Here is a 25,842-nt window from a genome sequence, read left to right on the forward strand (position 1 = left end):
CTGCAGCAGTGGTGACCAGTGGGCATCTCTCAGCCTACTGAGATGAGCGCGCTGTCTTGTCTACATGGCCTTTCTTCCTGTCTCGTTTCAGTATGATGATGGCAGTGGTATGAAGCGTGAAGCAACTGCAGATGACCTCATCAAAGTCGTGGAGGAGCTAACTCGGATCCATTAGCCAAGGATAGATGGGTTCTTTTCCTGATCCTCCCTAAAGGCACTGTCCTCCTTCCTTTCCTCCCTTCCCTACTCTTGTTTTCTTGGCATGGGAGACTTCCCTGAGCTGCCTGCCCCTAGAGCCACAGCTGACCTGTATGGAAACAGGGCTTTTTATAACTAAAACCAGTTCACTAGGAACGGGCTGAAAGTGGAATATTTTCTCCCTGGATTTTTATAAGCCATCACCTTGGACCACCAATCCTTGAATGGTGTTGCCAGTTGGCTCCTTCTAGGGAGGACTTTTGCCGCTCTTTGGCCAAGAAGCAGCTCTGTGCACGTATGTGTATGATACCCACACTCATGCTTCGTCCTCTGTCTTACGTAGGTTGTGGGTGTGGGGAGGTTGAGGTAGGGGGAAGAGGGTCAAGAGGGTTTCATTGTGTTGAAGTGAGAGCTTCCTTTTGCTTTCTTCTCTTGCCTCTGAGAACATCAGCCTGAAGGCCTATCAGGCCATGGGCTGCCTGAGTGGAAACCTGGGATGGTGGATAATTCCCAAGCCACAGCCCTTTTGTCTCGGGGAACTCCCTTCTTCACAGAGAAGGAGGTAGGGGGCTGTGAATTGGTTGTTAGTTTCTGAATTTTACCAAATAAAGTAGACTCTTAAAAAGAAAGATGTGTGTGTTTCTGCTTTTCTCCCTCTGCCCAGCTGTGCAGCATCCCAGGTGTACTCTGCATTGCCTGCAGACCCAAGTGGCGTTTTCTGTGTGGTAGCTGCAGTCATAGATCTTGATTCTCAGATAGTAATGTCTGTACCCCTTCTTTGTTCATGATTGGTTAAGGTGGGATTCCAAGAATGATAGAGTGAAATTCTGGAAGCATGAAAGATATTTTGTTTTTTTCTGATAGCAGTGAGGCAGCCTTGAGGCCGCTTGGCTGCCTTTCTTGTCTTCATTGTACAGTTACTGTGTAATTCCCAGCCAGCCTCAGGTGCTATTGGCCTTGAACTCCTGCCTCTACCTCCCAAGTACTGGTATAAAGGGTATGCTCTACCACACCCAGCTAAGGTTTTATTCTAAACTGTGTGTATGTGTATATATGTGTTCGACTATGTATAGATTTATACACATTAGGCCAGAAGAGGGTGTCAGGTCCTTGAGCTGGAGTTAGAGGTGGTTGTAAGCTGCCTGTTACAGCTGCTGAGAACCAAATGTCCTCTGCAAGAGTAATGAAGGCTCTTAACAGCTGAGCTATCTCTCCAGCTCCTCCCTTTGCATCTTATTCCTCTGATTGGTCTGACAGAGCCTGTGGTGTCTTTGGCTTGAAAGTATAGGAGTAGGACATTGGAGAATTACCATTTGGTCCTGCATGGATTGAGTCTATATTCTGCCTTTGTGAGTAAGGGATGCTCTGTCCTAATAGTACAGTCTTGAAGACCAGCCTTTGAGCTGCGTGGTGACGGTTCAAATCCCAGCAGAGGAAAACAGATCTCAGTTCAAGGCCAGACTGGTCTACACAGAGAAATCCTGTCAAACAAACCAACCAAAAACAATTTTTAATAAAGTACCAAAATTGGGGTTTCAAATTAAGCTATGGTTTGAGAGATTTTAGCTTGAAAATAAAAGGCAAAGAAGCATCCCAGCATTGGGCCTGCTGGCAAGTAAGTCTGCCTCATTGACATCTTACTCTGCCAGGATTTTTGAGAGTTAGGGGATGGGGTCTTTAGAAAAAGAATAATCAACATATCAAAAGTTGTAGTTTGAGTTTGAATCTGAACCAGATTCTTTAAAATCAAAGTTTAGGGGCTGGAGAGATGGGTCAGCTTTTGAGGTCACTGCCTCTTCCAGAAGACCCAGGTTCAATTCCCAACATCCACATGGCAGCTTACAACCCAATTGTAACCCCAGTTCCAGGGGATCTAATACTTTCACACCAATTTACATATAATAAAATTTAAAAAGTTTAAATATGAAAAAGGCTTGTCCCATTACCATAGGCCAGTTTTAGCAAGCCAGGCAAGCAATAACCTCCAGATTGCAAAATTCAATTTCAATGAGATTCACAATAACGGGTTAACTGTGCTAGGTAATGGTTCTGTTCTAGCAGATTAGTTTTTTGATATATTGACAGGGCCTTTCTTACTTAAGCCCTAGCTTGCCTGGAACTCAACAGAGATTCACCTATCTCTGCCTCTTGAAACTAGGGTTAAAGGTGTGCTCCACTGGGCCTAACCTGGCAGGCTTATTTTCAAAGGATGGGTTGAGATGGTATCATACTCCAGTCCAGACTGGCTTCAGGCCTCCCAAGTGCTGGACTACAGGCTTGGGGCACCATACACAGCTTTGGTGCTGTGTGTGTGTGTGTGTGTGTGTGTGTGTGTGTCTGTTTTTGAGACAAGGTCTTGTTTTGTAGCCTAGGCTGGTGTTGATTCTTCTGCCTCTGCTTCCCAAGTACTTAGAGTGCTAAACTGATAGGCATGCACCTGTCTATCCTGGGGCTCTTTAGTGGGTTGACTTACCACCACAAACTGCCTTGATTGCTATCAGGGGTCTGTCTTGAAATTGGAATCTGGAGTCCTTGCAGTATTGAGCTGTTTGGGTTCCTCCAGTTCTACTCAGGTTCTGGTCCTTAGTATAGATCGTTACCACTCCATCCTCATGCAGCGTCAAACTCATTCCACCAAGGTTCCACATCCACTTCTGTTCCTTTCAGAGGCAGAGGTGAGGAGGAGAACTGGGGTTGAGCATGGCTGTAACATGATACATGAGAGCTTACCATTGAGCTACATCTCCAGTCTGTCTCATATTTATTGTATATATTCATTTGAGATTGAATTCCAGAAACCTTTCAATGCTGACATTCTGCCTTCACATTCCCAAATCCCCTCTTAAACAGCATTAATCACTTCTCAGCGTAAAAGGTCATCATATAGAGCTCTGTTCCAGCCAACAGGACATGCCTTTTCATGCAGGCACTGATGAGCTATCCTTACCCCAAGTCTCCCAAGGACAGGGGTCTTTGGGGAGAGTACTAGAAACATTGATTCGCATCACGTGGCCATTTGGAAAGGTGTCAAGCCAGAGGCCTGCATTCTGCAGCCAACATCTTGGATCTGCCACTCACTGAAGGGTCTCTCTTTGTTAAGCTGTAAGCCACAGAAGTGGGGAGGAAGCACCAGGTAAGCATCAGTTAAGGGATCTGACCAGACTGGTCCTTGAAGACATGAAAGGCACAACTGAAGCCCCAGACCAAACTCAGCCAGAAGACTGAGGCCACTAGGGGAAATAAGATGTTGGGCAAGCTCAGAGAGGTGCTTGGGGGTACTCCAGTTGGAATTTCTGCTTTGCTATATCCAGAATGCTGTACTGGGGAGATGAGTATTTTGATCTTCCACCTGCCATTGAGGTGTGTGGAGCAAGCCCTGCCAGGGAATGAGTTCTGCAGAGTAGGTTGTGGGGCCACCTAAATTACAGCAAGGGACAGAAGTGGCAGAGGTATGCTAGATGGTGAGTGACGGGGTATATGAGCCAGGAGGGCTGTGTTAAGGGAATTTATCCTATGCATAGTGGTTTGAAAGCTTCCTAGGAATGGGAAGGAAGAGCACCTGGTGGCCGTTGTGTGCTCTTGTGACAGTTGCAAGTGCAGCCTCTGCTTGCTCCAGGCCAGAAAGATGCCCTAAAAAGTCTGAAGGACCTCTGAGTGCCAGCCTCAGGGTCACCTAAGGGTCCAGAAGACTTACAGCAACGCGCGAGACTTAGATCTGAGGGCGAAGTGAACTCTCCACTATGTTCTTTCCTGCATCAGTTTAGTTTTCTCCTGCTGTTCTCCTCCTGTAAAGTTTCCAGTTTATATACACACGCAAAACAAAGGCAGTTCTCTGAGCTTGGATGTCCCTTTATCTCTGAAGGTCCCAAATGTGATCAATATGAAAGACTTCTTTCCTGACTGCATGTCGTGTCAAATGGAAGATAGTTGCAGGGAGGTGGCTTCTGATGTATCTCAGGGAATGAAGCAGAGATTAGACTGTGGGAACCAAGGTTATTGACTGCGTGACTAAATTTCCCACTGGAGTTCCCTTTGGATGGGGAGCAGATTAACCAACTTTGTTGGTCGCCTTGGGGAGAGTCAAAACTGCCTAGGCTCAGGAGACTCAGGGTCCTGGGATTGAGTGTCCACAAGTCTCACCTGAGAATACAGATGTATTGGGTTCCACGGAAACCCAAAAACCTTGTTCCTGAAGTGTCTTTCCGACCTAGGTTTTGATCTGAAACCCTCAGTCATTCTGTGGAAGGTGACTCCCAAACCCAGGCTGGGGGTGTGGGCCGAGGGTGAAACCCCGCCCTCGGGGTCCCTGATCTTTGCTCCCGCCCCGGGCTCCACGCCTCCCGGAGAGGCACCGGCGGGCGGCGCTCCTTTTGTGTGTTTCTCTCCTAGGTGCAAGGACCCCCCCACCCCCCACCCCCGTCTGCCGAGGCAGTCCTCCCCCAAACCCCAGCCCTCTTCTCGGCGTCCTCTTCCTCTGGCCAGCTGTTGGGGAGATTGGATCACTTCTAGGAGGAGGGACAAGGTCGGCAGCCCCTTCCCTGGTGCGGGGGGGCCTGAGACCACTGGAGTCCAGGACCGCTGCTGCCAGTCATGTGGGCTGGACTGTTGCTCCGTGTTGCCTGCATCGTGATCCTGTTGCTGGGGTCCTTGGCCCGAGGCTACAACGGGAGGAAGGCGCCTGAGCACTACTCGGCCGAGAGGTAAGAGCCTGGAGCCCCTCAGCGGCCCAGCACCAAGCGCCACGGCATGGAGCTGGGAGGCACTAGCAGAGGGCAGCCGCGGGGCCGATATTCTCTGTGGTGTGGGCGCACAAGGGGGTCTGGACAAAGAGCAGTTTGTGCCAGTTGGGTGGCCCTGGCTGGGGACTGCTCTGGCTAGGGCAAATGGAAGATGGGGTCCCGGCTCCAGGTGGGTCTGAGTACTGAGGGCGCTGACCCAGTGTCTAGGGGACCCCAGCACGTGCCATCTGGTCTCCACTGCCTGGCTTTCTTTCTTGGCGGTGCGGGGCCTTCTCCGCTTCTGCACCCGTTGCCTTGGGGTTGGAGGTTTTCTCAGTGTCCCTTGCTCTGCGCACGCCGTGGACCTTGGAGCCACCGGAGGCTCAGGGTTATGTTTTGGTTTCTGCGCATGTGTGCACAGGCCGAAGAGGCAGGAGGCGTGTCTTTCCCAACCTGGTCGTCCTTCCCAAGTGTGACCCAGTCCTCCAACACAGCGGAGTGGTGATCTTGTGTGCCTGGTGCTCATAGCAAGGGAACATGGTGTCAGAGGGTAGCCTGGCCCATGGCCACATCTTTCCAGGGGCGCACAGCAGGGGCAGCCCTAAAGGAAGGGCTTACAGCTCAGCACATGGGTTCCACAGACCCCTTGCCAGTTCTGCGGACTGAACCAGCCTAGTGCAGGCTCAGTCTACCGCCACCTGCCTCCCTGGCACTGCCACACATGAGAAGCTCCTTGGTGCTTTCTGGTGGGCGCTCTGTCCCTGCCTACCTGAGGGTGGAACCCCACCAGTTTCCCAGGCACTAACCCCACCACTTATCACTTTGATGGCGTGTTCTCATGTCCCTTTCAGGGCCCTTTTGCCTTAGCTGTTTAGCTCTTTCGAGGGTCCAGCTGCTGGACCCTCCTTGCTGTTGCTATCATTGCTCCTGTGTGTGTGTGTGTGTGTGTGTGTGTGTGTGTGTGTGTGTGTGACATTGTCAACCCCTGGTTTTGTCTTCTCTGGTTTTGACTTCTGAGAGGGAAAAAAGGACTTGGCCCCAGGGGCAATCCCCTGCAAACTTTTCTGTACTGTTAAGGTTCCCACATTTGACACAGATTACCAACCCTAAGAGCCAGGAAAACCTGTCTTGCCCTTGCACAGAGAGGATGCTCTGGCTGGTGGGATGAAATTCCCATCAGCTCTGACTGTTAAAAAAGTCATCTGGCGCCTATTGCCTTGATTGGATTCGTGATCCTTGCTCCAGCCGATGGCTGGAGTAGTAGTCTCTGCTTGGAACATCCCTTACCTCCTCCTTTCCATGCCACTTCTCTGGTTTTCTTTTGCTTGCAGTAGGGAAGCTGTCCTTCTGGGGACCCTCTCCTGGCCCTCTTCACAAGGCTCCACAGCCCTCCTGGGGGCTCTGTTATGCTCACTTCCCATCACCTGGATCCTGTCTGTCCTTTGAAAGTGAGGACAGTAGCATATTTACGGCTTCACTGCATGTCGTTTTTGGACACTGGCTCCAGGTCACCTGAAGCTCCAGAGGGTGTTCTTGCTTGGGCAGACCCTTCTGGGCCCAGCCTTGGGTACCTTGTTGGCAGCCCTAGGGGATGCCACCAAGACCATCTGCTTTCTTCCTTTTCTGGCCTCCCATTTTTTGAGCAGTTATTAGGTACTTTAGATGTTGAAGTGAACTGATAAGAAGACCACTGTGGTCTGGTCTTGCCGCCAAGGAGGGATTGTGGGCCATTTGGAGGTTTCCCATTGTTTTTCCCTGGGGTTCTGGGGAGCCCTGTTAGCTAACTTCCAGACCAGTGGATGAGCTGGGAGCTTCTGCCACTCTCGTCATACAGATTGTAGAGAGTGCTCTTTTCTTGCAGGCGTCGTCTTGGCCCCCATGTCTGCCTCTCGGGCTTCGGGAGTGGCTGCTGCCCTGGCTGGGCCCCTTCTATGGGCGGTGGGCATTGTACTCTGCGTAAGTACTCATCCCTGTGACCCCAAGTCTTCTCAGCACACGCCGGTGCGGTGCCCAGTCCCTCAATGGCATCTTTCCTCTCAGCCCTCTGCTCCTTTGGCTGTGGGAGTGGCATCTGCATTGCCCCCAATGTCTGTTCCTGCCAGGATGGAGAGCGAGGGGCCACTTGCCCAGGTAACCGGGATGGACAATGGTTGATGGGGGGGGGCACCAGAAGATTATGTGCTGACACTGAGCACTTGAGACAGGTTCTAGCTTGACATCTGCAAGACACCCTGGTCGATGGGCACTTTTATCCCTCTCTGGCCGATGAGGCTGAGACAAAGGAGGTTTGGCTTTTCCTGGGTTGCATGATGTAGTAGTGATATTTGTTGCAGTTGTGACAAAACAGCCAGCAAAAGCAACTTTTTTTTTTTAAAGATTTAATTTATTTATTATGTATACAACATTCTGCCTCGATGTATGCCCGCAAGCCAGAGGAGGGCGCCAGATCTCAGTACAGACGGTTGTGAGCCACCAGGACCTCTGGAAGAGCAGTCAGTGCTCTTAACCTCCGAGCCATCTCTCCAGCCCCAGCAAAAGCAACTTAAAGGAAGAAAAGTTAATTGGGGCTTATAGTTCAAGGGTGCAGTCTGCCGAAGCAGAGAAGGCCTGGTGTAGCAAGGGTACAGACTTATCAGAGTGGAGAAGGCGGCGCCACAAGGGTACAGCCTATCAGAGTAGAGAAGGCATGGCGCCGCGAGCGTACAGCCTATCAGAGCGGAGACGGCATGGCGCCGCAAAAGCGAGGCAACTGTTCACCTTGCACTCACAGTCAGGACTCAGGAAGAGAGCTGGTTGCTGTTGCTCGGCTCCATTTCATTTGTGTTCAGTTTGGCTCCCAACCTACGGAATGCTGCCTTCCACAGTTAGAGTGGGTCTCCCCATCAACCCAGTCTAGAAACTCCTTCAGAGAGGGTTCCTCCTATTTGACTCAAGATCCTGGGAAGTTGACAATCGATATTAACCATCAACATGGCCAGTAAGTGGTAGACGAGGATGGGAAGTCTCTGCCTCCGGTACACCTACCCTGTAGCAGAATTCAGGACACCTGAGAGGCCACACTGCCACCTGCTCTGCTGCTCTGGTGACACGGGCTCACTTCTGTGCTGTTCGTTTTAGAAGCCCATGGATCCTGCGGGGAGTATGGCTGTGATCTCACCTGTAACCATGGTGGCTGTCAGGAGGTAGCCCGAGTGTGCCCTGTGGGTTTCTTGATGACTGAGACAGCTGTTGGTATCAGGTGTGCAGGTGAGAGGCCTGGAGTGGGACTGGAGGGTGGAATGGTAAGCTCCTCCCCGCAGCAGCTGGAGCCCGGCACCTGGGAGAGAGGGGCAGGGAAACATGCAGCCCGAGGGCACTGCTCTCCTGCTATTTCACAGGAATTTATGGCTGGGATTGAGGTTACAGGTGACCAGACAGTGGCTGCTAGCAGGGAGCTTCCAACTATGGAGCAGGAGGACAAGGATAAGGACAGCGCCAATGGAATAGGGGCAGTGACTAAGGAAGTCCAGGATGCTGGGCTCACAGAGACCTTGGAGCCAGGACTGGAGTCAGCTGACACTGAAAACTGAGGAAACTAAAACTCAGTAGTTATTCTGTCAAAGTATTACCTTTTTCCCCTTTTTTATAAATTTGAGATGACTTAAAATGTTTTTATTATTTTATGGGTAAGGGTGTTTTGTCTGCATGTGTATGTAGCACATGTGTAGAATCCTGAGGAAGCCAGAAGAGGGCACCAGACCCCTTGGAACTGGAGTCCCAGATGGTTGTGAGCTGCCGTGTGGGTGCTGGGAACCGAGCCTGGCTCCTCTGCAAGAACAAGTGCTCCCCACAGCCAAGGCATCTTTCCCGCTCCTGTTATTTGTTTTCTTGATTTCAAGTCACTGCAGGCAGAGTGTGTGCCCTTTACCAGAGATGGTTACTATGACCAGTTTTTTGGTTCATCTCTTTAGAGGCAAAAGCCTGATTGAAGGATTGATTTCTCTTTACACTTATCCTCTCTGCCTGCCAGCCCTGCTTATTCCTCTCTCCTGCCTCGCTATTGGCCACTCAGTTCTTAATTAGCCCATCAGGTGATTTAGGCAGGCACAGTAGCACAGCTTCATAGAGTTAAACAAATTCAACAAAATCAAAAGTAACACACATCTTAAAATAATATTCTACAAGAGTTTTTTTCTTTTTAACTGAAGTTTAACTTAGTATTCAAAGCAGTGGGTTTCATTATGGCATTTTCTCCCCCTCCTTCATTTATTTATTTTTATTTTTTCCATTTATTTATGTATGTGTGTGATGACATGCATGTGGAGGACAGTGGTGGGGTAGGGGGCGGGGCGTTAGGCAATTCCAGAGAGCCCAGCAGCTATCCCCAAACCTCTCAAATCCTTCCCTGCCCAGGCAGGCCGCTTGATGCTCCTGATTCTCCTAATCCCACCCTCTGCTGTGGCAGGTTATTCCTGAGCAGGGCATATGCTATCCCTCTGGGTCTTGGACCGTGCCCACAGTGACTCTCTCTGAGTCTCCTGCTCACACCTCCATCTAGGGGAATGACACTGCTCACAGGGCCCTGCCATTTTGGGGACCTGAAGGCTGCCACATACGGACCATCAAAATGGTTCTGCCTCAGGCATGCTTTCCCACCATCTTATCTGCTACATGGGTTGGGAGTAGGGGCCGGTCCCTCTGTCTTTTTATCTCCTCTTTCTGGGACTCCCCTCGTGGTCATGGCACTTTCCTGCTTGATGCTGTATCTTCCACACGTGACCTCTCAAATGTGGGGTCACTTTTTCTGGAGTCACAGCACAGCTGGAACAGGCTGTGCTAAGGGTTTTCTTTCTTCAGACATTGACGAGTGTTTAAGCTCATCTTGTGAGGGCCACTGTGTGAACACGGAAGGCGGCTTCGTGTGTGAATGTGGGCCAGGCATGCAGTTATCTGCTGACCGTCATAGCTGCCAAGGTGAGTGGGACCAAGTTTCACCCACATTCATTCTGTTGGTAAGAGATGGACTTAGTGTTTGAGTCCAGTACGGTGGACTCTTTTCTTTTGTTTTGTTTCTTTGAGACAGAGTCTCCCTACATATCCCTGACTGTCCTGGAACTTACTTTGTAAGCCATCCTGGCCTTGAACTCACAGAGATCTGCCTGCCTCTGTGTCCCCATGCCCAGCATTCATGGTGGACTTGCTCTGAACCAAGATACTCTAAAATCTTCTACTTCTGTCATAGGGAAGGATGGGGATAAGGAGAGGTTTCAGGGAGAACAAGGGGCAGATGCACCCAGGGCAGGAGGTACCGCGATGGAGAAGGGAGGGAGGGAGGCTGTGAGTGGGAGGGGCCTATGATGGTCTCCGTCACTTAGTGTGTCATAGCTTCCTCCAGCCTTGGTGCTGGGCCAGGCTCTGAGGGTATCTGTGCTGTAGGATGCACACACTCTCCAGTGCAGTGGTTTGGGAAAAAAAAAGATTGAGACAAGGTACTAGGGCTTTGGAGGTCCAGCGAGAAGATGATGTCTTTCTTTTGTTTTCTTTTCTGCAGACAGGGTGTTATTGTGTGGTCCAGCCTGACTTCCTGCTTACCACTCTCCTGCCTTCTCCTCCCTAGTATTGGGGTTATAGGCATACTCCACCATACCTGGCAGGGTGAGATCTTTTACAATAGAAATCCTTTCCAAGAGGCTTTGATTTGCACAAGTATGTGAGGATGATTCTCATAACAGTCTCACACAACAAGGCAGAGGGAACAAAAATAAGTCCCTTGATTCTGTGCAGTTACTTTCTCTGCATGTGAAATTTCATGCAACCCAAGAATCTTGAGCACCATGGTGCAAGCCTCAGGTCCTCTCTCCCAGTGCCCTCCTCTGCCCACCCTAGAGAGCCCTGCTTCCTTGGTCTGCTTGAACTGCCCTAACACCATGCTGTGTAGTCCAGGGAACCTGTTCTCAGTCCCTGGAGAGCCACAGGCTAAGGTCAAGGGACTGGCTAGCTTTGTTGTGGATTTCTCTGGCTTGAAGAAGATGTTCTTGCTGTGTCCTCACACAATGGCGAGAGGAGGGACACAGGGTGCTCTGGTGACTCTACTAAGGGCATTAGTCCATCATTAACCCACCCTTGTGATGTTATCTAACCCTAATCATCACAAAGTCCTTCCTCCAGAGCACTTGCACCTAGGGAGGTTGTTAGCTCTCGGCATGAGTTTTCAGTCTAGACGCCTTGCCTGCCTGCCTGCCTCTCTCAGTGACATGTTCTTACATATGCATATACACAGGCTTATTAGTGACCAAACTCTCAACATGCTGGGTACCAGGCTAAGCAATTTCTATGTGTGTTCTCATTCCATCCTTACAATTATGATACTGTTTATCTCCATGTTACTGATAAGAACCCTGAGGCTTAACACAATGAATTAATTTACCCACAATCACATTGGAGCTGGGGTCTGATCCCAGTTGCTTTTCCAATTTCTTTTCCCTGAGCAGTTGATTGGTCTTAAGGCTCTTCCTGCGTCAGGCAAACATCTCTTTTTGGTGTTTTGCTTTGACTGCTACTTGCTTCCCTGTGATGCAGGTGTGTCATAGGACCAACACGGAGGTTATTTCTAGGGGTTGTGTTTGTTTGTTGCAGCTTCTAACAACAACCTGGGTGAATTTCTATGTGGGAGGCTCTGTGGAGGAAGGTTTTAAGTCCACAGAAGACTATTCTCTGCAGACAAGAGGGAAAGACATTCAGGGTAGACAGAGTCCAAGGGAGGGCCATAAAAATAGGACGTGTTTAGAAGATGTGGGGAAATAAAGCAAGAGTAGAGGTGAGGGCTGGATTGTCCATCCATAGCTATGTTTATTTATTTATTTTTCTTACATTTAAGTGTGCATGTGGGGGGGGGGTCAGAGAACAACTTTTGGGAGTTCTTGCTTCGTGAGGGTCCCAGGGATCTAACTCATCAAGCTTGGAGGGAGGCACCTTTATCTGCTGAGCCATTTCACTGGTCCCCATAGCTATGTTTAATGGTCTCATGAGTGCTGCTTGTTGTGGGTGGGGCTCTGAGAGGTTTGGAGCAGAGAGTGGCCCATTGCAGATGGCCTTGGGCGAGGACCTCCTAGAGACAATGGGAAGATGGCTCGGGAGGAACACAGGCAGTCTGTTCTCCAGCCTAGAGACAAGGTGGCCTGGGCTGGGGTGAGATGGTGAGGGTGGAGACCATCCGCTAGTAGGGGAGTCCCCCATGGCCCTGAGTGGGGTGAGAGAGGGGGGATGGGAGGAGCCTAAGCCCAGTGGAGAGATGGGTCCAGGCTTTGTCTTCTCCCCTCACAGACACTGATGAGTGCCTGGGCACGCCCTGCCAGCAGAGATGTAAGAACAGCATTGGCAGCTATAAGTGCTCCTGCCGCGCCGGCTTCCACCTCCATGGCAACCGGCACTCCTGTATAGGTGAGCTCTGTGGCCTGTGGGTGGTACACTTAAGTTGCCAATCAAGAAGGTGGACAGGTCAGTCTGGAACCTGGGAAGATCAACTTTTGGACCTTCCAGTCCTGTGGAACCTCTGCTCAGAGTACTCCCATCCCATGCTTGGTGTCGCTCTGTGTAGAACACCCCAAGCTGGGCCTTCCCTGGCATGTCCCTTTCATCCTGCTATGTTCTCGTCGATGCTCTCGCATGCTCGTCAAGGGCTCACCTCTGTGCACCGGTTTTCTTGGCTGCCTTTGCTCCCTGGGGGTAAACAACGTACTTTATGTTTTGGCTCCTCTGGTTTAGAAGGAGCCTCCTGTCTTCTCAACCTATTAGACATTTCCAGGAAGGGATTACCATGTTTGGTTCATGTGGGGGTCCCATGAGCTTGAAAAAGACCTTGTACTAGAGGGTTATGTATTTGTCTTGAGAGTGAGTTTCAAGACACTGTTTACAAAAGAATGCCAGACTGGGGAATGAAATTTGCACCAGGGTTGAGCATGTAATTGTTGGGGGGATGAGATACACATCCACTCACTGGCTACAGGAAACTTCCCAGGCCACTGCTGGTAGACACCAGCCCCATTCCTAGTGTCCTGAGTTACGTCTTGAACTCTGGAGCAGGGGTGGACTCTGTAAGAACTGGAGGTGAACCCTGCCAGTCCGAGTTCAGGGGTGGGAGGAGAAAGGGGTCCATGGCCAAGGCAAGGCAATGGGCTCTTCCACAGATGTAAACGAGTGTCGGCGACCGCAGGAGAGGCGAGTCTGTCACCACTCCTGCCATAACACTGTGGGCAGCTTCCTGTGCACCTGCAGACCTGGCTTCAGGCTTCGAGCTGACCGTGTGTCCTGTGAAGGTGAGAACCAGGCCCCAGCCCTGACCTCTACACCTTAGGGCTGCACAAGACCCATGCCCCTAGATCTTGATGCTGTTCTTCTGCCTCCAGGCCACACGACACATCTTGGTTCTGCCCTTGTGGTATCAGGCCTCACCCCTAACCACAGGCCCCACCTCTGTGCCAAACCCCTTCTTTAATCCTCCCGCCTTTCAGTTCTATTTTATCTCTTCAAACATCCCCACTTTCTTTCTCACTTTCCCTTTCCACTTTATATTTTTAAAAATTATTTGCAATTTTTTTATGCATGTGAATGTTTTTCCTGCTTATTTTTGTGTGTCTTGTGCCTGTGAAGGCCAGATCCCTTAGAACTGGAGCTACCATGTAGGAACTGGGAACTGAATCTGGTTCCCCGCAAGAACAACTAGTGCCCTTAACCAGTGAGCCATCTTTCTATCCTGGTATTTTTTTTTTAATAAAAAAGTTGTTTGTTTTGTTTTATGTGTATTATGAGTGTTTTGCCTGTTGGTATGTGTGTGTACCACATGCTTCAGCAGGGCCAGAGAAGATGTCTGATCCCCTGGGATTGGAGTTATGGATTGTTGTGAGCCACCACGTGGCTGCCGGGAAGTGAACCTCATGCTCTGCCAGAGAAGGCGGTGCTCTTAACCCCTGAGAAGTCTCTCCAGTCCTGAGACTTCCAGTCCTTTCTCCTGTTCCCTGTTCCCTGCCATTGCACACAAATGGTAAAAAGGAAAAACAAAACAAAACAGAAACCAACCAATAACGATGAAGGAAGGTGTGACACGGACCTCAGGGAGTCTCCGTCCCTCGACATGGGGATGTCCATCTGTAGGGAAAATGCCCGTTCAGTCTCCAAATACACATGGGGAACAGAAGTCTCTTCCCACAGCTGAGCTGTGAAGCTGGAGAGAACCACGCTGACCCCTAGTCCTCAACAGTAGCTCCCCTGCAGGGAAGCCACACCTAGGTGGGAAGCAGGACACACACTCAGTCAGACCCCAGCCCATAGCTGCTGGGGAGAGTTGCTCCTGGGATGGACCCTGAAGGTCTCCTGCTTTCAGGAAAACCTGTGTGTCCCTTTGTAGCTGTTAGGAAAGGGAGGGCAGGGCTGGGCCGTGGTGTTGCAAACTTTTAATCCCAGTACTCGGGAGGCTGAGGCAGGCGGATCTCTGTGAGTTTGTGACCAACCTGGTCTACAAGAGCTAGTTCCAGGACAGGCTCCAAAGCTATAGAGAAACCCTGTCTCGAAAAACAAACAAAACAAAACAAAAAACAAAAAAAAAAGGAGGGCAGGTGAATCTTGGAGCTGTAGCTGTCACCGTGGCCTCAGCAGTTCACGGCCAATTACGTTATGTTGAGGAGGAAACTGGTGGACCAATCTAGGACCCTAAAACCCCACTTCCTGCCCCTGCTGCCTCCCTCAGGAGACCCTGTGCTTCCATTTCAGCTTTCCCGAAGGCCGTTCAGGCCCCATCTGCCATCCTGCAGCCCCGGCAGCAACCTGCTAAGATGTCCCTGCTCCTTCCAGAGGCAGGCCGGCCTGCCTTGTCCCCAGGACACAGCCCTCCTCCAGGGGCACCAGGATACCCCACTGGAGTCAGAACAACTCATCAGTCATCTACCACCCTGGGCCTACCCACATTCTTTCCCACACAGTTGCTATCCACCCCAGGGCCAAGTTCCTCCCTCCTGGGGACCCTCCGACCCCCCTCACTCCTCCAGGGGGAGGCAGTAGGGACCCCTTCCTCACCCAGGGTCCCGGAAGGTGCAAAGCTTGGAACAGGGCTCTCTTCCTGCTGGTACCAGGGAGCCACATATGAATCAGGGAGCCGCTGGAACCAGCCTGAGTGCACTCAGTGCTTGTGCCAGGTAGGTGTGACGTCCCCAGGCCGCCCTGGTGGAGTGTCTGGGGTCTGCCAGTGACTGCAATTCTCACTTGTGTATCCAGGATGGAGAGGTGACCTGTGAAAACCTGAGGTGTAACACTGCCTGCTCCCATCCGATTCCCCCTAGGGATGGCGGCTGCTGCCCCTCTTGCACTGGTAAGAGCTGACCGGGAGGGATCAGCCTGCTTCTTCTTACCCTTGCCTCTTGAAGCCCAAAGGCTTTTATTTTTCAACTTCCCCCACAATCAGTTCTTGGAGTCACCTGGGAGGCTGAGTCTGATTGGCGGTTCAGGGGTGGGGTCTGAGAGCAGTTGACAAACTGCTGATCTGGACCCTCTCTTTGAGAACCAGTGTCTATGCTGAAATACTCTTCAAGGGGGACCATTCATCATCGGTCACCCTGCTTGCCTGCACTCCCTCCTCTCCTTTGTTCCTTTGTTCCTTCCCTCCATGAGTCCACATCCATTCTCTTGTCTGCTTCTCCTGCCCCACCTGCCCTCGGATTGCTGGAGGACAGTCATTTCACCTCCTTCCAGTGCACGCTGGGGCTGGGGCTTAGTGCTTGCCTAGCGTGTATGACGTAGGTCCTGATTTAATCACCATAAAAACAAATTTTTCCCCTAGGGTTTGGCAAGGAGGAAGTGCCTGTCTTGGTTGCTGTGACAAAGGGAGATAATTTCCCTTTTTGCTATGTTCCACCTGTGTATTGGGCCCTGATGGAAAGAGCCGAATTCTCTTTATAACCAAGATTGTGGATCCTTTCAGGTATCCACAGGAGAACCCAGCAGGAGTGCTGGGTACACAGGGATATTTACATTTTTAAAATTTTTTGGTTTTTCAAAACAGGATTTCTCCATGCAGCTCTGGCTGTCCAGGAACTAACTCTGTAGACCAGGCTGGCCTTGAACTCGCAGAGATCTGCCTGCCTCTGCCTCTGCCTCCCGAGCGCTGGGATTAAAGGTGTGAGCCACCACCACCTGGCGATGTTTCCATTTTTTTTTTTTTTTTTTTTTGGTGAAAATAGCTGAGTTGCAGAGAGGCGAGGTGCCATGGGCAAGGCCATGTGGGTAAAGGGAGCTAAAATTCTCCATTTGGAGCCTAGCCTGTCTTGTGTGACGGAATACAATGATGCTTTCCCAGGACACACTTGGACGAGCATGCTAGGGGCCAGTGCAGCTGATCATGCATGTGTCTCAGGTTAAGGAGCCTATGTCTGCCACTGCTGGGGCATCTGCTGTGGTGAGAGGAGGGTCCAGAAGTGTTACTACTGGAAAAGTAGAGACCTCAGGTTTCCTCCGCTTTGAGGAGGCCAATGTCCCCACCTCTCGTTTGTCTGTTTAAGGCTGCTTTCACAGTGGTGCCGTCCGAGAAGAAGGGGACGTGTTTTCACCTCCTGAGGAGAACTGCACCGTGTGTGTCTGTCTGGTAAGCAACCTGAGGTCCCCACTGGGTGTTTTCTTAACCTTTGGGTGTTGTCAAGGAGGGGAACAGAACGGATGTTGAAGGGAGCTTGCTTCGGGGCTTTGGATTTTTAAACTGAGCTTGAGACCGGTCATAGAAACATCCAAGCTCTGGTCGACGAACGTGGGAGGCATCTGCCATGCATGAGAGAGCCAGGGCAGAACAGGATCCATCTGTTTGGGAAGAGGAGGAATGGGAAGTTTTTTCTCCAGGCAAAGTATTTCCTACCACAGCAAAGGTGCACACATGGGGGAGAGAGCAGCCTCATTAAGCTCCCTGGCCGCCGCCTCCTCCTCCTCCTCCTCCTCCTCCTCCTCCTCCTTTCTTTTTTGAGACAGGTTTTCTCTGTAGCTTCAGATCCTGTCCTGGAACTACCTCTTGTAGACCAGGCTGGCCTTGAACTCACAGAGAGAGATCTGCCTACCTCTGCCTGCCAAGTGCTGGGATTAAAGGCATGCACCATTACTGCCCGGCAACTCCTTGGCCTTCTTGAGAATATTTTTGCTTCTGGAAAATTCACTCCCCAAAGGGTAATCATAAGCATTTACCGTGCCAATGCTGCCTGCATGCATCTGATTTTGAGCACCCACTGTGACTGTGTGTCAGGCGCAGGCTTGGTGCCCTTTCTCTGTTCCCTAACTAGAGACTCCCACCAAGTGCGGGGTGGGCGATGCTATCCCTGATCCACAGGTTCAGAGATGGAAGCTGGGAGCTGGTGTTTGAACTGAGGTCTGTTGCAGGCTTTGTCTATCAATCCTTACTGCCACCCTTTGTCCATCTTTAAACAGAGCTCCTGGACTGGCCACAATGGCAGATTGGGTGCTGTATGATCAGGGACATACAGAATGTCAGTAGCATTCATTTAGCTCTTCCTGTGTGCTAAGCATGCAGAGAAAAGGAACTTGGGTGTGTTCTCCCATTTTTATGTAGTGAGATAGGCACTGAATCCACCCATGTTAGAAGTTCCTGGAGATGTGCTATCCATTGCCTAAAATCTTGTTAGTAGAGGTATGTGTAGCAGGCTTTCTTTGGGGCCACCAACCAGCTCCAAATCATAACACAGGGACTTATATTAGTTATGACTGCTCAGCCTTAGCTTAGGCTTGTATCTTGCTAGCTCTTGTAACTCAAATTAACCTGTTTCTTTTCATCTTTGTTTGCCTTGGGACTTATTTACCTTTCTTTCATTTTGTATGCCCTACTCATGTCTTGCTGGCTGGCGGCTGCCTGGCTGGGCCTGCATGTTTCTTTCTCTCTCTCTCGTTCTCCCTTTCCTCCTCCTCCTTCAGCCCAAATTCCTCCTCCTAGTCTCTCTGCCCTCCCACTCTGCCTATCCCTCTTCTGCCAGGCTATTGGCCATTCAGCTTTTTACTGGACCAACCATGTGCCTTGTTTAGACAGGCAAGGTAACACAGCAGCATATCTTTCCATTGTGACACAGATGCAGCATAAGCAAATGTAGCACGTCTTTCCATAGTTCAACAGATGGAGCTTAAACAAACATAACACAACTTTACATAGTTAAAGTAATATTCTACAACAGGCATAGACAGTGGAACTCAGGTCTAAGATAACCCTAATGTTGGAGACTTTTTATTTTAACTTCAAAATTGTTTTTAAAGATGTATTTTGTGCCAGGTGTGGTGGCATGTCTTTAATCCTAGTACTTGAGAGGCAGAGGCAAGCAGATCTCTGTGAGTTTGAGGCCAGCATGGTCTACATGTTTAGTTCCAGGACAGGACAGTATGGGCTACATAGTGAGATTCTCTCTCTCTCTCTCTCTCTCTCTCTCTCTCTCAAAAAAACTTCATTATTTCGAATTTCTAATTATTTATTTAAAAAGATTTATTTATGGGCTGGAGAGATGACTCAGTGATTAAGAGCACCAGCTGTTCTTCCAGAGGATCCGGGTTCAATTCCTAGCCCCCACATGACAGCTCACAACTGTCTGTAACTCTAGTTACAGAGGATCTGGTATCCTGGAAGAGACATATGTGTAGGCAAAAATACATTTTTTATATATTTTCCTGTGCATGAGTGTTTTGGTTGCATGTGTGTCTAAACACTACTTGTGTGTCTGGTGCCCTCAGAGGCCAGAAGAGAGTGTCAGATCACCTGGGACTGGAGTTACAGATGGTTGTGAGATACCCTTGGGGTGCTGGGAACTTAACCTGGTTCTTCTGTAGGAATGAGAAGTGCTCTCAACCACTGAGCCATTTTCCCAACCCCTGTCATTATTGTATGTGTGCAGAGGTGCTCGCAGGGACCAGAATAAGGTATCAGATCTCTTGGAGACAGAGATTAAGGGCTATTGTGAGCTGCCTGATGTGGGTTCTGGGAACCAAACTTCTGTTCCTTCAAGGAGTAGAAAGTGTTTTTTAACCACAGAGCCATCTCTCCAGCTCCTAATTTAAAATGTCTGTCTGTCTGTCTTGAAATATCTATCTATCTATCTATCTATCTATCTATCTATCTATCTATCTATCTATCTATCTATCTATCTATCTGTCTATCCATCCATTCATCCATCCATCCATCCATCCATCCATCCATCCATCCATCCATCCATCTATCTTATCTATCTATCTATCTATCTATCTATCTATCTATCTATCTATCTATCTGTCTATCATCTGTCTATCTGTCTGTCTGTCTGTCTATCTGTCTATCCGTCTATCCGTCTATCCGTCCATCCATCCATCCATCCATCTATCTATCTATCTATCTATCTATCTTTTTTGGGGGGGAAAGTTTCAGGTAGCCATGGATGGCCTAAAACTTGCAATGTATACTAAGTTGGCCTCAAGCTCACAGAGATCTGCCTGCTTTTGTGTCCTGAGTCCTTGTATTAAAGGTGTGGTTGGCAGAAAACCTGATCCCACCCTTGTTCCCAGCACTATATTTTGCCTTCTCAGGCTGGAAATGTGTCTTGTATCTCCCTGGAGTGTCCCCCTGGTCCCTGCAAGACTCCCCCACAGTCAGATTGCTGCGCTTGTGCCCCAGGTAGGTGATGCTTGGAATTTTTGTTGTTTGGGGCAGGAGAGGGGAGACTCCTGCTTTAGAAGGTGGGGTCGGATGATACAAGTCAATTCCTCATTTTTAGTGACTGTCTCCTGAATGCACCTTGGCCAGACTATGCTCATGGCGTGGCCTTCGCCGTCCCTGCATTTAGGACACATCTTGAGTGTAGGCAGAGAGGCTTAGGAACTCATCCGTGGCACTGATCTGCCCCTGGGTAAGGAGGAATCTCTTTTAACCCCCTGGGACATAAGAACAGGTTTCCTATGACTTAGAAAACCCAGGCCTTTTAGGTAACCAAGGTAAGCAGGCCCTATACCGATAAGGGTGATGCGGAGTGAAGCAGGAAGACCCCCTCCCCCCGACTCTGAGCACTTATCCCCCATAGCAGAGTCGCCAACTAGAGCAGAGGAGGGTGCTGTGGGGTGAAGCAGGCAGACCCCTGACTCTGAGCACTTATCAGCACAGTTTCTCACTAACCAATCCTGTCATCTTGCAGGGTGGGGTATCCCCCTTTCATCAGAATGAACACCTCTCTTTGTCTAGCAGAATCTTAGTCTCTCTTGTCTTTGGACCCCACTGCACGGAGGCTGCCTGTTTGCCTGTGACATTCATAAGTCCCCTAAAAAGCTCTCACTTGAAAGACAACTTGTTTTAATACCCTCCCTTGAAGGACAGCCTGTCCTAACAGGTCCCCTCCCAACACCCGTACACTTCATCTACTTTCTTCCTCCTCCGTTTCCAAGTTAAGTCTAACAGTGACCTCATCAGTGGGAGGCGATGTTCCCCACCAGCATGGGCCCCATGCTGTTTGGGTCACCTGCCATCTCTTGGTCTGTTGAGTCCTTGAGTTCTCACAGTGAAGGGATCCTGCTCACTGTTCCCTTTTAATGAAAAAGCAGATTCCAAGAGGTCAAGTCACTGTCTAGAGACACACAGCAGTTAGCAATGGGGCTGAACTTCAACTTAAATCCGCCTGATCTCAGAGCTGGCGTGCTTTTAAAATAGCATCTTGGGTCAGTGGGATGGCCTAGCCGGGAAAGGTGCTTAATAACCTGAGTTTGATCCCTGGAACCTGCCTGGTAGCAGGGAACGGATTTCTGCAAGTTGACCTCTCATGCCTACATCATGCCCCTCCCCCAACAAATAAGTGTAATTAAAAATTTTAAGTTTCTTTCACAGTACTAGAGATCTGTGCACGCTAGGCGAGTAGGCGAGTCCTTTTTCACTGGGCCGCATCCCCAGCTCATTTTATACCTTTTATTTTAAGAGAGGATCTCATAAGTTGCCTGAGCTGGCCTGTGACTCCCTCTATAACCCAGTCAGGTCTTGAGCTTTCCGTCTTCTTGCCTCAGCCCAAGTAGCTGGGGACACAGGCTTGTGACATCAGGCCAGGCATACTTTTCTTCCTAACTTAAGACATTTTGCCAGACTGGTCTCAAACTCATAGAGCTCTGCCTGCCTCCACCTCCCGAGTGCCTGGACTGAAGGCATGAGATGCTATGCCTGGCTTTGTTTTTGTTTTAAGTTCTTTTTGTGCAGTCCATGTGGAACCTGGGAGGTGGGACTGTCAGCCCTTGCACCGAAGCTTCAAGAGAGTCGTGTTTTTGGCCCTAAGTCAGCTCTGAGTTGCGGAGCTGGTGCTTGAACTGGTGCTTCAGCTGGTGCTGAATGGATGTGCTGTTTGCTAGGCTTGGGGCTGGTGTTACCCTGGGCAGGCTCTTCAGATGTTCTGTGCCCATCTTCTGGCACGCCCCTCTGAATTTCTTACTCTGCAGCTGTTTGGGCTCCCTCTGCCTCGTGGGTAATGATCTCTTTTTGTAGGTAGTAACTTCTGAGGGGTCTGGGATTTGGAGACTGAGAAGCACTCTGCGTGCTGGCAAGGGACAGCTGTCCCAGCCCTCCCTGCCCATCTGTCTACTCATGAGCCCTTCTGCCTTTGTCTCCTGCAGGGAGGTGCTATTTCCATGGCCAATGGTATATGGATGGGGCTGTGTTCAGTGGAGGTGGTGACGACTGTACCACCTGCGTCTGCCAGGTAGGGTGTGAGGTTCCTGCACCTATTGACTCCGTGGAAGATGGGAAGGAAGTTGGGTGGGCAGCATAGGAATTTACCCAAGATGCTTTGCCATGGAGACGTTAACCTGCAGTGCATCAAAAGGGAGAGACGGAGGTAGCAGTCCCTGTAGGAATACCCTGTGCCTTACAGCCATCTCTGTGAAGTCAGTATTCTTTCAGTTCTGTATTGGTAGAGTACTTACTGCGATCTAGGGACACATCCCTCTGACTGACAGCCTACAACCTAGGTGGGCATGGCTTGGCACGGGATCCTCAAACCTTCTTGTGAGGAGAGAGGGACAGTGGGGGCCTGTGGAGGGGTGACTAGGACCAGTCAGGTGAGGTGCTGAGGGTGCTGTACATTCTGGTTGGATCAGAGAAGAGCAGAAGCAGGTGGGCTTTTCAGGAATGTCTTCCGGCTGGGAGATGTGGTCTTTATGCGGCAGCTGGTGAGTGCCCTCAGGAGAAAGAGGCAGGGAGGTAGCAGAGGGCAGAGAGGATTCTGGAAGACCTCTTCCACTAATCCCATGGGCAGCTCTGCACTGTGGAGGGTGCAGCAGAGAGCACCAGAGGAAGAAACTGGGCTCTCACTGCTGTGCATCAGACATGTCTGTGCAGAGGAGGCCATGCTTCCTCGCTGTCTTAGGAGGATGTCTGTGTCCTGCAGGTGGGAAAGGAACCCCAACAGCAGAAACTGGACTGGGCTGAGAGCTAAGGCTTGGAGTGGAGGGTGGCAGGAGGGAGTCTCGATGGATCGAGGCTTAAGAGGGAGGACAGAGATAGCAGAGACCCAGCTGGGGCAGGGAGACCACCACAGGACCTACTTTCAGCTCCCCCAAAGGTCTTGCCCTCTCCGCTCCTGTCTCTCTGGATATTTCTTTGTCACTGTCTGGAGGATGGCTGCTCACCAGCCTTCTCTTCAGCGCTAAGTGGCCCAGGGCTGGGAGCCACCATCACTGATGCATGCTCTTATTTCTCTTCCAGAACGGGGAGGTACAGTGCTCCTTCACACCATGCCCAGAACTGGAGTGCCCTCGAGAGGAGTGGTGGCTAGGCCCTGGACAGTGCTGTTTTACCTGCCGGGAGCCCACACCCACCACAGGTAAGGTCTGGCTGGGCAGCCCCCAACACAGGGCTCAAGTGCACAGGAGGGAGGCTGGGCTTCCCTCGCTTGGACTGATGGTGTGTGTGTGTTAGTGGTACGAGCAGGTGTGTTTTATAAAGCGTTGTGTATGACCATGTAAGTGTGTAAGTTTGTGTGTGTGGGTATGCTAACGAGTGTGCCTGTGTGTATCCTTGGAAGCATGCTTTGTATGAATGTACCTGCATGTATGTTTAGTTGGATATGCCTCTAAGTGCTGGTGTTGGGATGGCATCAGTGTACGAATGTGTCTGAGTTCTATATGACTTACCTGTAAGTGCACATCTGTATGTGTTCATGCTAGTTCCCTGTGATGTGTGTGCAATTTGCTGTATGTTTTTGTGCCACTGAATGTCTGTGTTTGTGTGTGTGAGACCCCGTTGTCTGTGAGTGTGTCTGTTTGTGAGAATTTCAGTATGTGTGATGTATGTGTTTATGCATTTGTATATATGCAAATATACATTTGTGTTTTGTGTGTGTCTGTGGGTTCTGTTTTGTCAGTGTAAGTTTGTGTGTCCCTCAGTATGAGACTGAGCATAGGCCACCTTTTTGGGGATGTGTGTGTCTGTTATGTTTATGTAAAAGTTTGCTGCATATTAAGCAAACATTTGTATGTGTGGTTTGTGTGGTGTGTGTATCTGTGAGTGTGGGGTTTCATCTTTAGGAGGGTGGTACTGTAGTTCTGGGGAGCATTCCTGTCTACTGTGGGTTGTTTTAAATTTTTTTTTTTTTGAGAGAGGGTTTGTCTGTTGAAATAGTCCTGGCTGTCCTAGAACTAGCTCTTTAGATCAGGCTGCTTGAACTCACAGATATCCGCCTGCCTCTGCCTTCTGAGTGCTGGGATTAAAGGTGTGCACCACCACCTTCCAGCTTCTACTGTGGTTTTTTTGTTAGTTACTTTTTGTGGTGTTGTGGGTCCGTTGAGTATGCCTTACCACCGAGCTGCATCCCGGCTCTCTGCCAAGTGTTTTCCCTTTCCTACCTCTCCTGCCAGGCTGCTCTCTAGATGACAACGGGGTTGAGTTTCCGATTGGACAGATCTGGTCGCCTGGTGACCCCTGTGAGTTATGCATCTGCCAGGTGAATGACAACCTGCTCGCCTTCAGCTGCTTTACCTGGCTATCCCATCTGCCTCTCTGACAGGAGACCCCTGCTTCTCCAGAGGCAGGGCCACTGCTAGCCTGGCCTCAGTCTCCCTCCTGGGCACTTGGTCTGCTTTCAGTGGACAACTGAGGGCAGTGGAGCTTGGTGGCTGCCCTAGAAGCTGCGGAGACCCTGCCTGGACAGGGAGCTGCTACCATGCAGGGGCCTCAGGAGGCCTCAGAGAGGACGGCCTGGGGTGTGGCTAGCTCAGGAAGCTGAGGTGCCATTTCTGTGTCATAGGATGTTTCATCTTGACCTGCACCTTGTCATAGCTAAGTAGGAGTGTGCGTTTGTAAGTCAAGCATGGCTGTTTATTAAGAAACTGCACAATGCTTCCCTTTCCACTCTTGAGTGCTTTGGGTTCCTGAGAGCTTTATTTCTCCAAATAAAGTGGGGTAGGTGGGGTATCATTAGGGAGCCCCTGTCATACATGCAGGATCTCCAGGCCCCCACATTTTAATCTCCAAATGACTGTTTAGGGTGCTTCATGAGAAGCCAGCTTGAGCATGTTTGCTGCAGAAAGAGGGGAGAGTAAAAGCCCCTTTCTGCTGAGGCTCTCCTTTGTGACTGATCCTGGCACTCAATTTACAAGAGAGTAAAATAAGAAAGAGACCATAAATGTTCAAATTCTTAAGAGGAGAGGGGAGGAAGAGAGAAAAGGAAGGATCCTCGTATGGCATTTTGGTCTCCTGAAATAGGCATTTCCGGTGGAATAGTTTTCTATAAAAATAGGATTTTATTGTTCTCTATAGGTTTGGAGTGAGCCAGGGTTCCAGGGAAATGCTGAGAAGAATGTGGAGGGGTGATGGTATGGCCTCAGCTGCTGCTGAGGGGTAGGATAGGAAGCAGAAAGGACAAAATCCCAGCTCTGACTTCCCTGTCTTGAGACAGGTAGAACCTTCCTGAAGTTTCTATCACCTGTGCTAAGCAGCTGGTCTTTATTGACATGGGGGAGGAGGGGTGGGGAAGGATCCACTTTTCCCAGCCTCATCCTGGCATCCTTGAGGGCAAGCCACAGATGGTGGGGGGGCATTGCCTTTCCGTTGGTGTGGGAAAGCAGCCCTGCTGTCTCAAGTCTTGGTGAAGTCTCTTCTTCCTTTAGGCAAATGGTTCTGTAAGCTGCAAGAGGACAGACTGCGTGGACTCTTGCCCTGACCCCATCCGGATCCCTGGACAGTGCTGTCCTGATTGTTCAGCAGGTAACCCTGGCTAGGCCCTACCTCTCCCTCTGCAGCAATTCTCAGGGTTCCTGGAGTCCCGCTTGCCTTGCCTCAGGCCCTCCTCACTGAGCACCACCGGAACCTTCTCTCCCTCACGCTCCCAGCAACCTGCACGGCACCCACAGCTGAGAGAAGGAAAGTGGCTTGCCTGAGGCAAGGCCTCAATGCTGTACCCACATCCACAAATCCAGAGCTTACAGTCCTCCTGAGGGGACATAGGAACCAGACCTGGAAAACTGGGCCAGTGAGAGGAAACACGAATAAGGCTAGCTTTTTTCTTTTTTTTTTCCTCTGTAATTTTGACCTTTTCTTTTATTTCAAAATTAAATTTGTCATAGAGAAGAATAAAGCAAGAATAAATTTGAAAAGGCCCATTTTCCACTGTCAGCCCTGTGGTTATATCTTTCTAGTCTCTGTGATGTGTTCACCTTTTGATAGATATGTGTTATGGGTGTTTTGTTCTTTAAAAAAAAGTCTCTCCCTAAGGGCTGGGTCTGTTGACACATGCCTGTAACCCCAATACTTGGGAGTCAGAGGCAAGAGGATCAAGCCTGGGCCAGATTGCAAGACTCAGTCTCAAAAAATAAGATAAGATAAAATAAAATAAGCCATATTATGTTGAAGGGTGTAGTTCAGTGGGAGAGTGCTTGCTTAAAATACATGATACTCTGGGCTCCATCCCTGTACTCCAAGTACAGACAA

General features: G+C 50.0%; 2 protein-coding genes and 1 long non-coding RNA gene across 6 annotated transcripts in view; 2 read left to right on the top strand and 1 right to left on the bottom strand.

Annotated features, from left to right (window-relative positions):
• Positions 1–827, top strand: part of Ddb1 (damage specific DNA binding protein 1) — a 27,287-nt gene extending 26,460 nt beyond the window's left edge. For both annotated transcript variants that reach the window (XM_038319643.1, XM_038319653.1), the window contains exon 27: positions 92–827. In XM_038319643.1, coding sequence (XP_038175571.1) covers positions 92–175 — 84 coding nt within the window. In that variant the 3' untranslated portion in view covers positions 176–827. The remainder of the gene's footprint in view (positions 1–91) is intronic.
• Positions 1–5,279, bottom strand: part of LOC119807628 — an 8,462-nt gene extending 3,183 nt beyond the window's left edge. Inside the window, exons 1-2 of one of the 2 annotated variants that reach the window (XR_005284322.1) lie at positions 3,893–5,279; positions 2,672–2,902 (exon numbers count right to left, since the gene is read on the bottom strand). This is a non-coding gene — a long non-coding RNA (uncharacterized LOC119807628). Of the gene's footprint in view, positions 1–1,508; positions 1,680–2,671; positions 3,356–3,892 lie in introns of those variants that run through there. The other variant, XR_005284323.1, reaches the window with a different exon arrangement.
• Positions 4,613–25,842, top strand: part of Vwce (von Willebrand factor C and EGF domains) — a 28,319-nt gene continuing 7,089 nt past the window's right edge. For both annotated transcript variants that reach the window (XM_038319666.1, XM_038319672.1), the window contains exons 1-15: positions 4,613–4,898; positions 6,778–6,872; positions 6,957–7,046; positions 8,034–8,162; positions 9,753–9,869; positions 12,219–12,335; positions 13,082–13,210; positions 14,661–15,082; positions 15,162–15,255; positions 16,442–16,524; positions 19,476–19,563; positions 21,531–21,616; positions 22,621–22,738; positions 23,772–23,857; positions 25,023–25,119. In XM_038319666.1, coding sequence (XP_038175594.1) covers positions 4,789–4,898; positions 6,778–6,872; positions 6,957–7,046; positions 8,034–8,162; positions 9,753–9,869; positions 12,219–12,335; positions 13,082–13,210; positions 14,661–15,082; positions 15,162–15,255; positions 16,442–16,524; positions 19,476–19,563; positions 21,531–21,616; positions 22,621–22,738; positions 23,772–23,857; positions 25,023–25,119 — 1,861 coding nt within the window. In that variant the 5' untranslated portion in view covers positions 4,613–4,788. The remainder of the gene's footprint in view (positions 4,899–6,777; positions 6,873–6,956; positions 7,047–8,033; positions 8,163–9,752; positions 9,870–12,218; positions 12,336–13,081; positions 13,211–14,660; positions 15,083–15,161; positions 15,256–16,441; positions 16,525–19,475; positions 19,564–21,530; positions 21,617–22,620; positions 22,739–23,771; positions 23,858–25,022; positions 25,120–25,842) is intronic.

This window comes from Arvicola amphibius, chromosome 1, assembly GCF_903992535.2.
Source record: "Arvicola amphibius chromosome 1, mArvAmp1.2, whole genome shotgun sequence".
Classification (NCBI taxonomy): Eukaryota; Metazoa; Chordata; class Mammalia; order Rodentia; family Cricetidae; genus Arvicola; species Arvicola amphibius.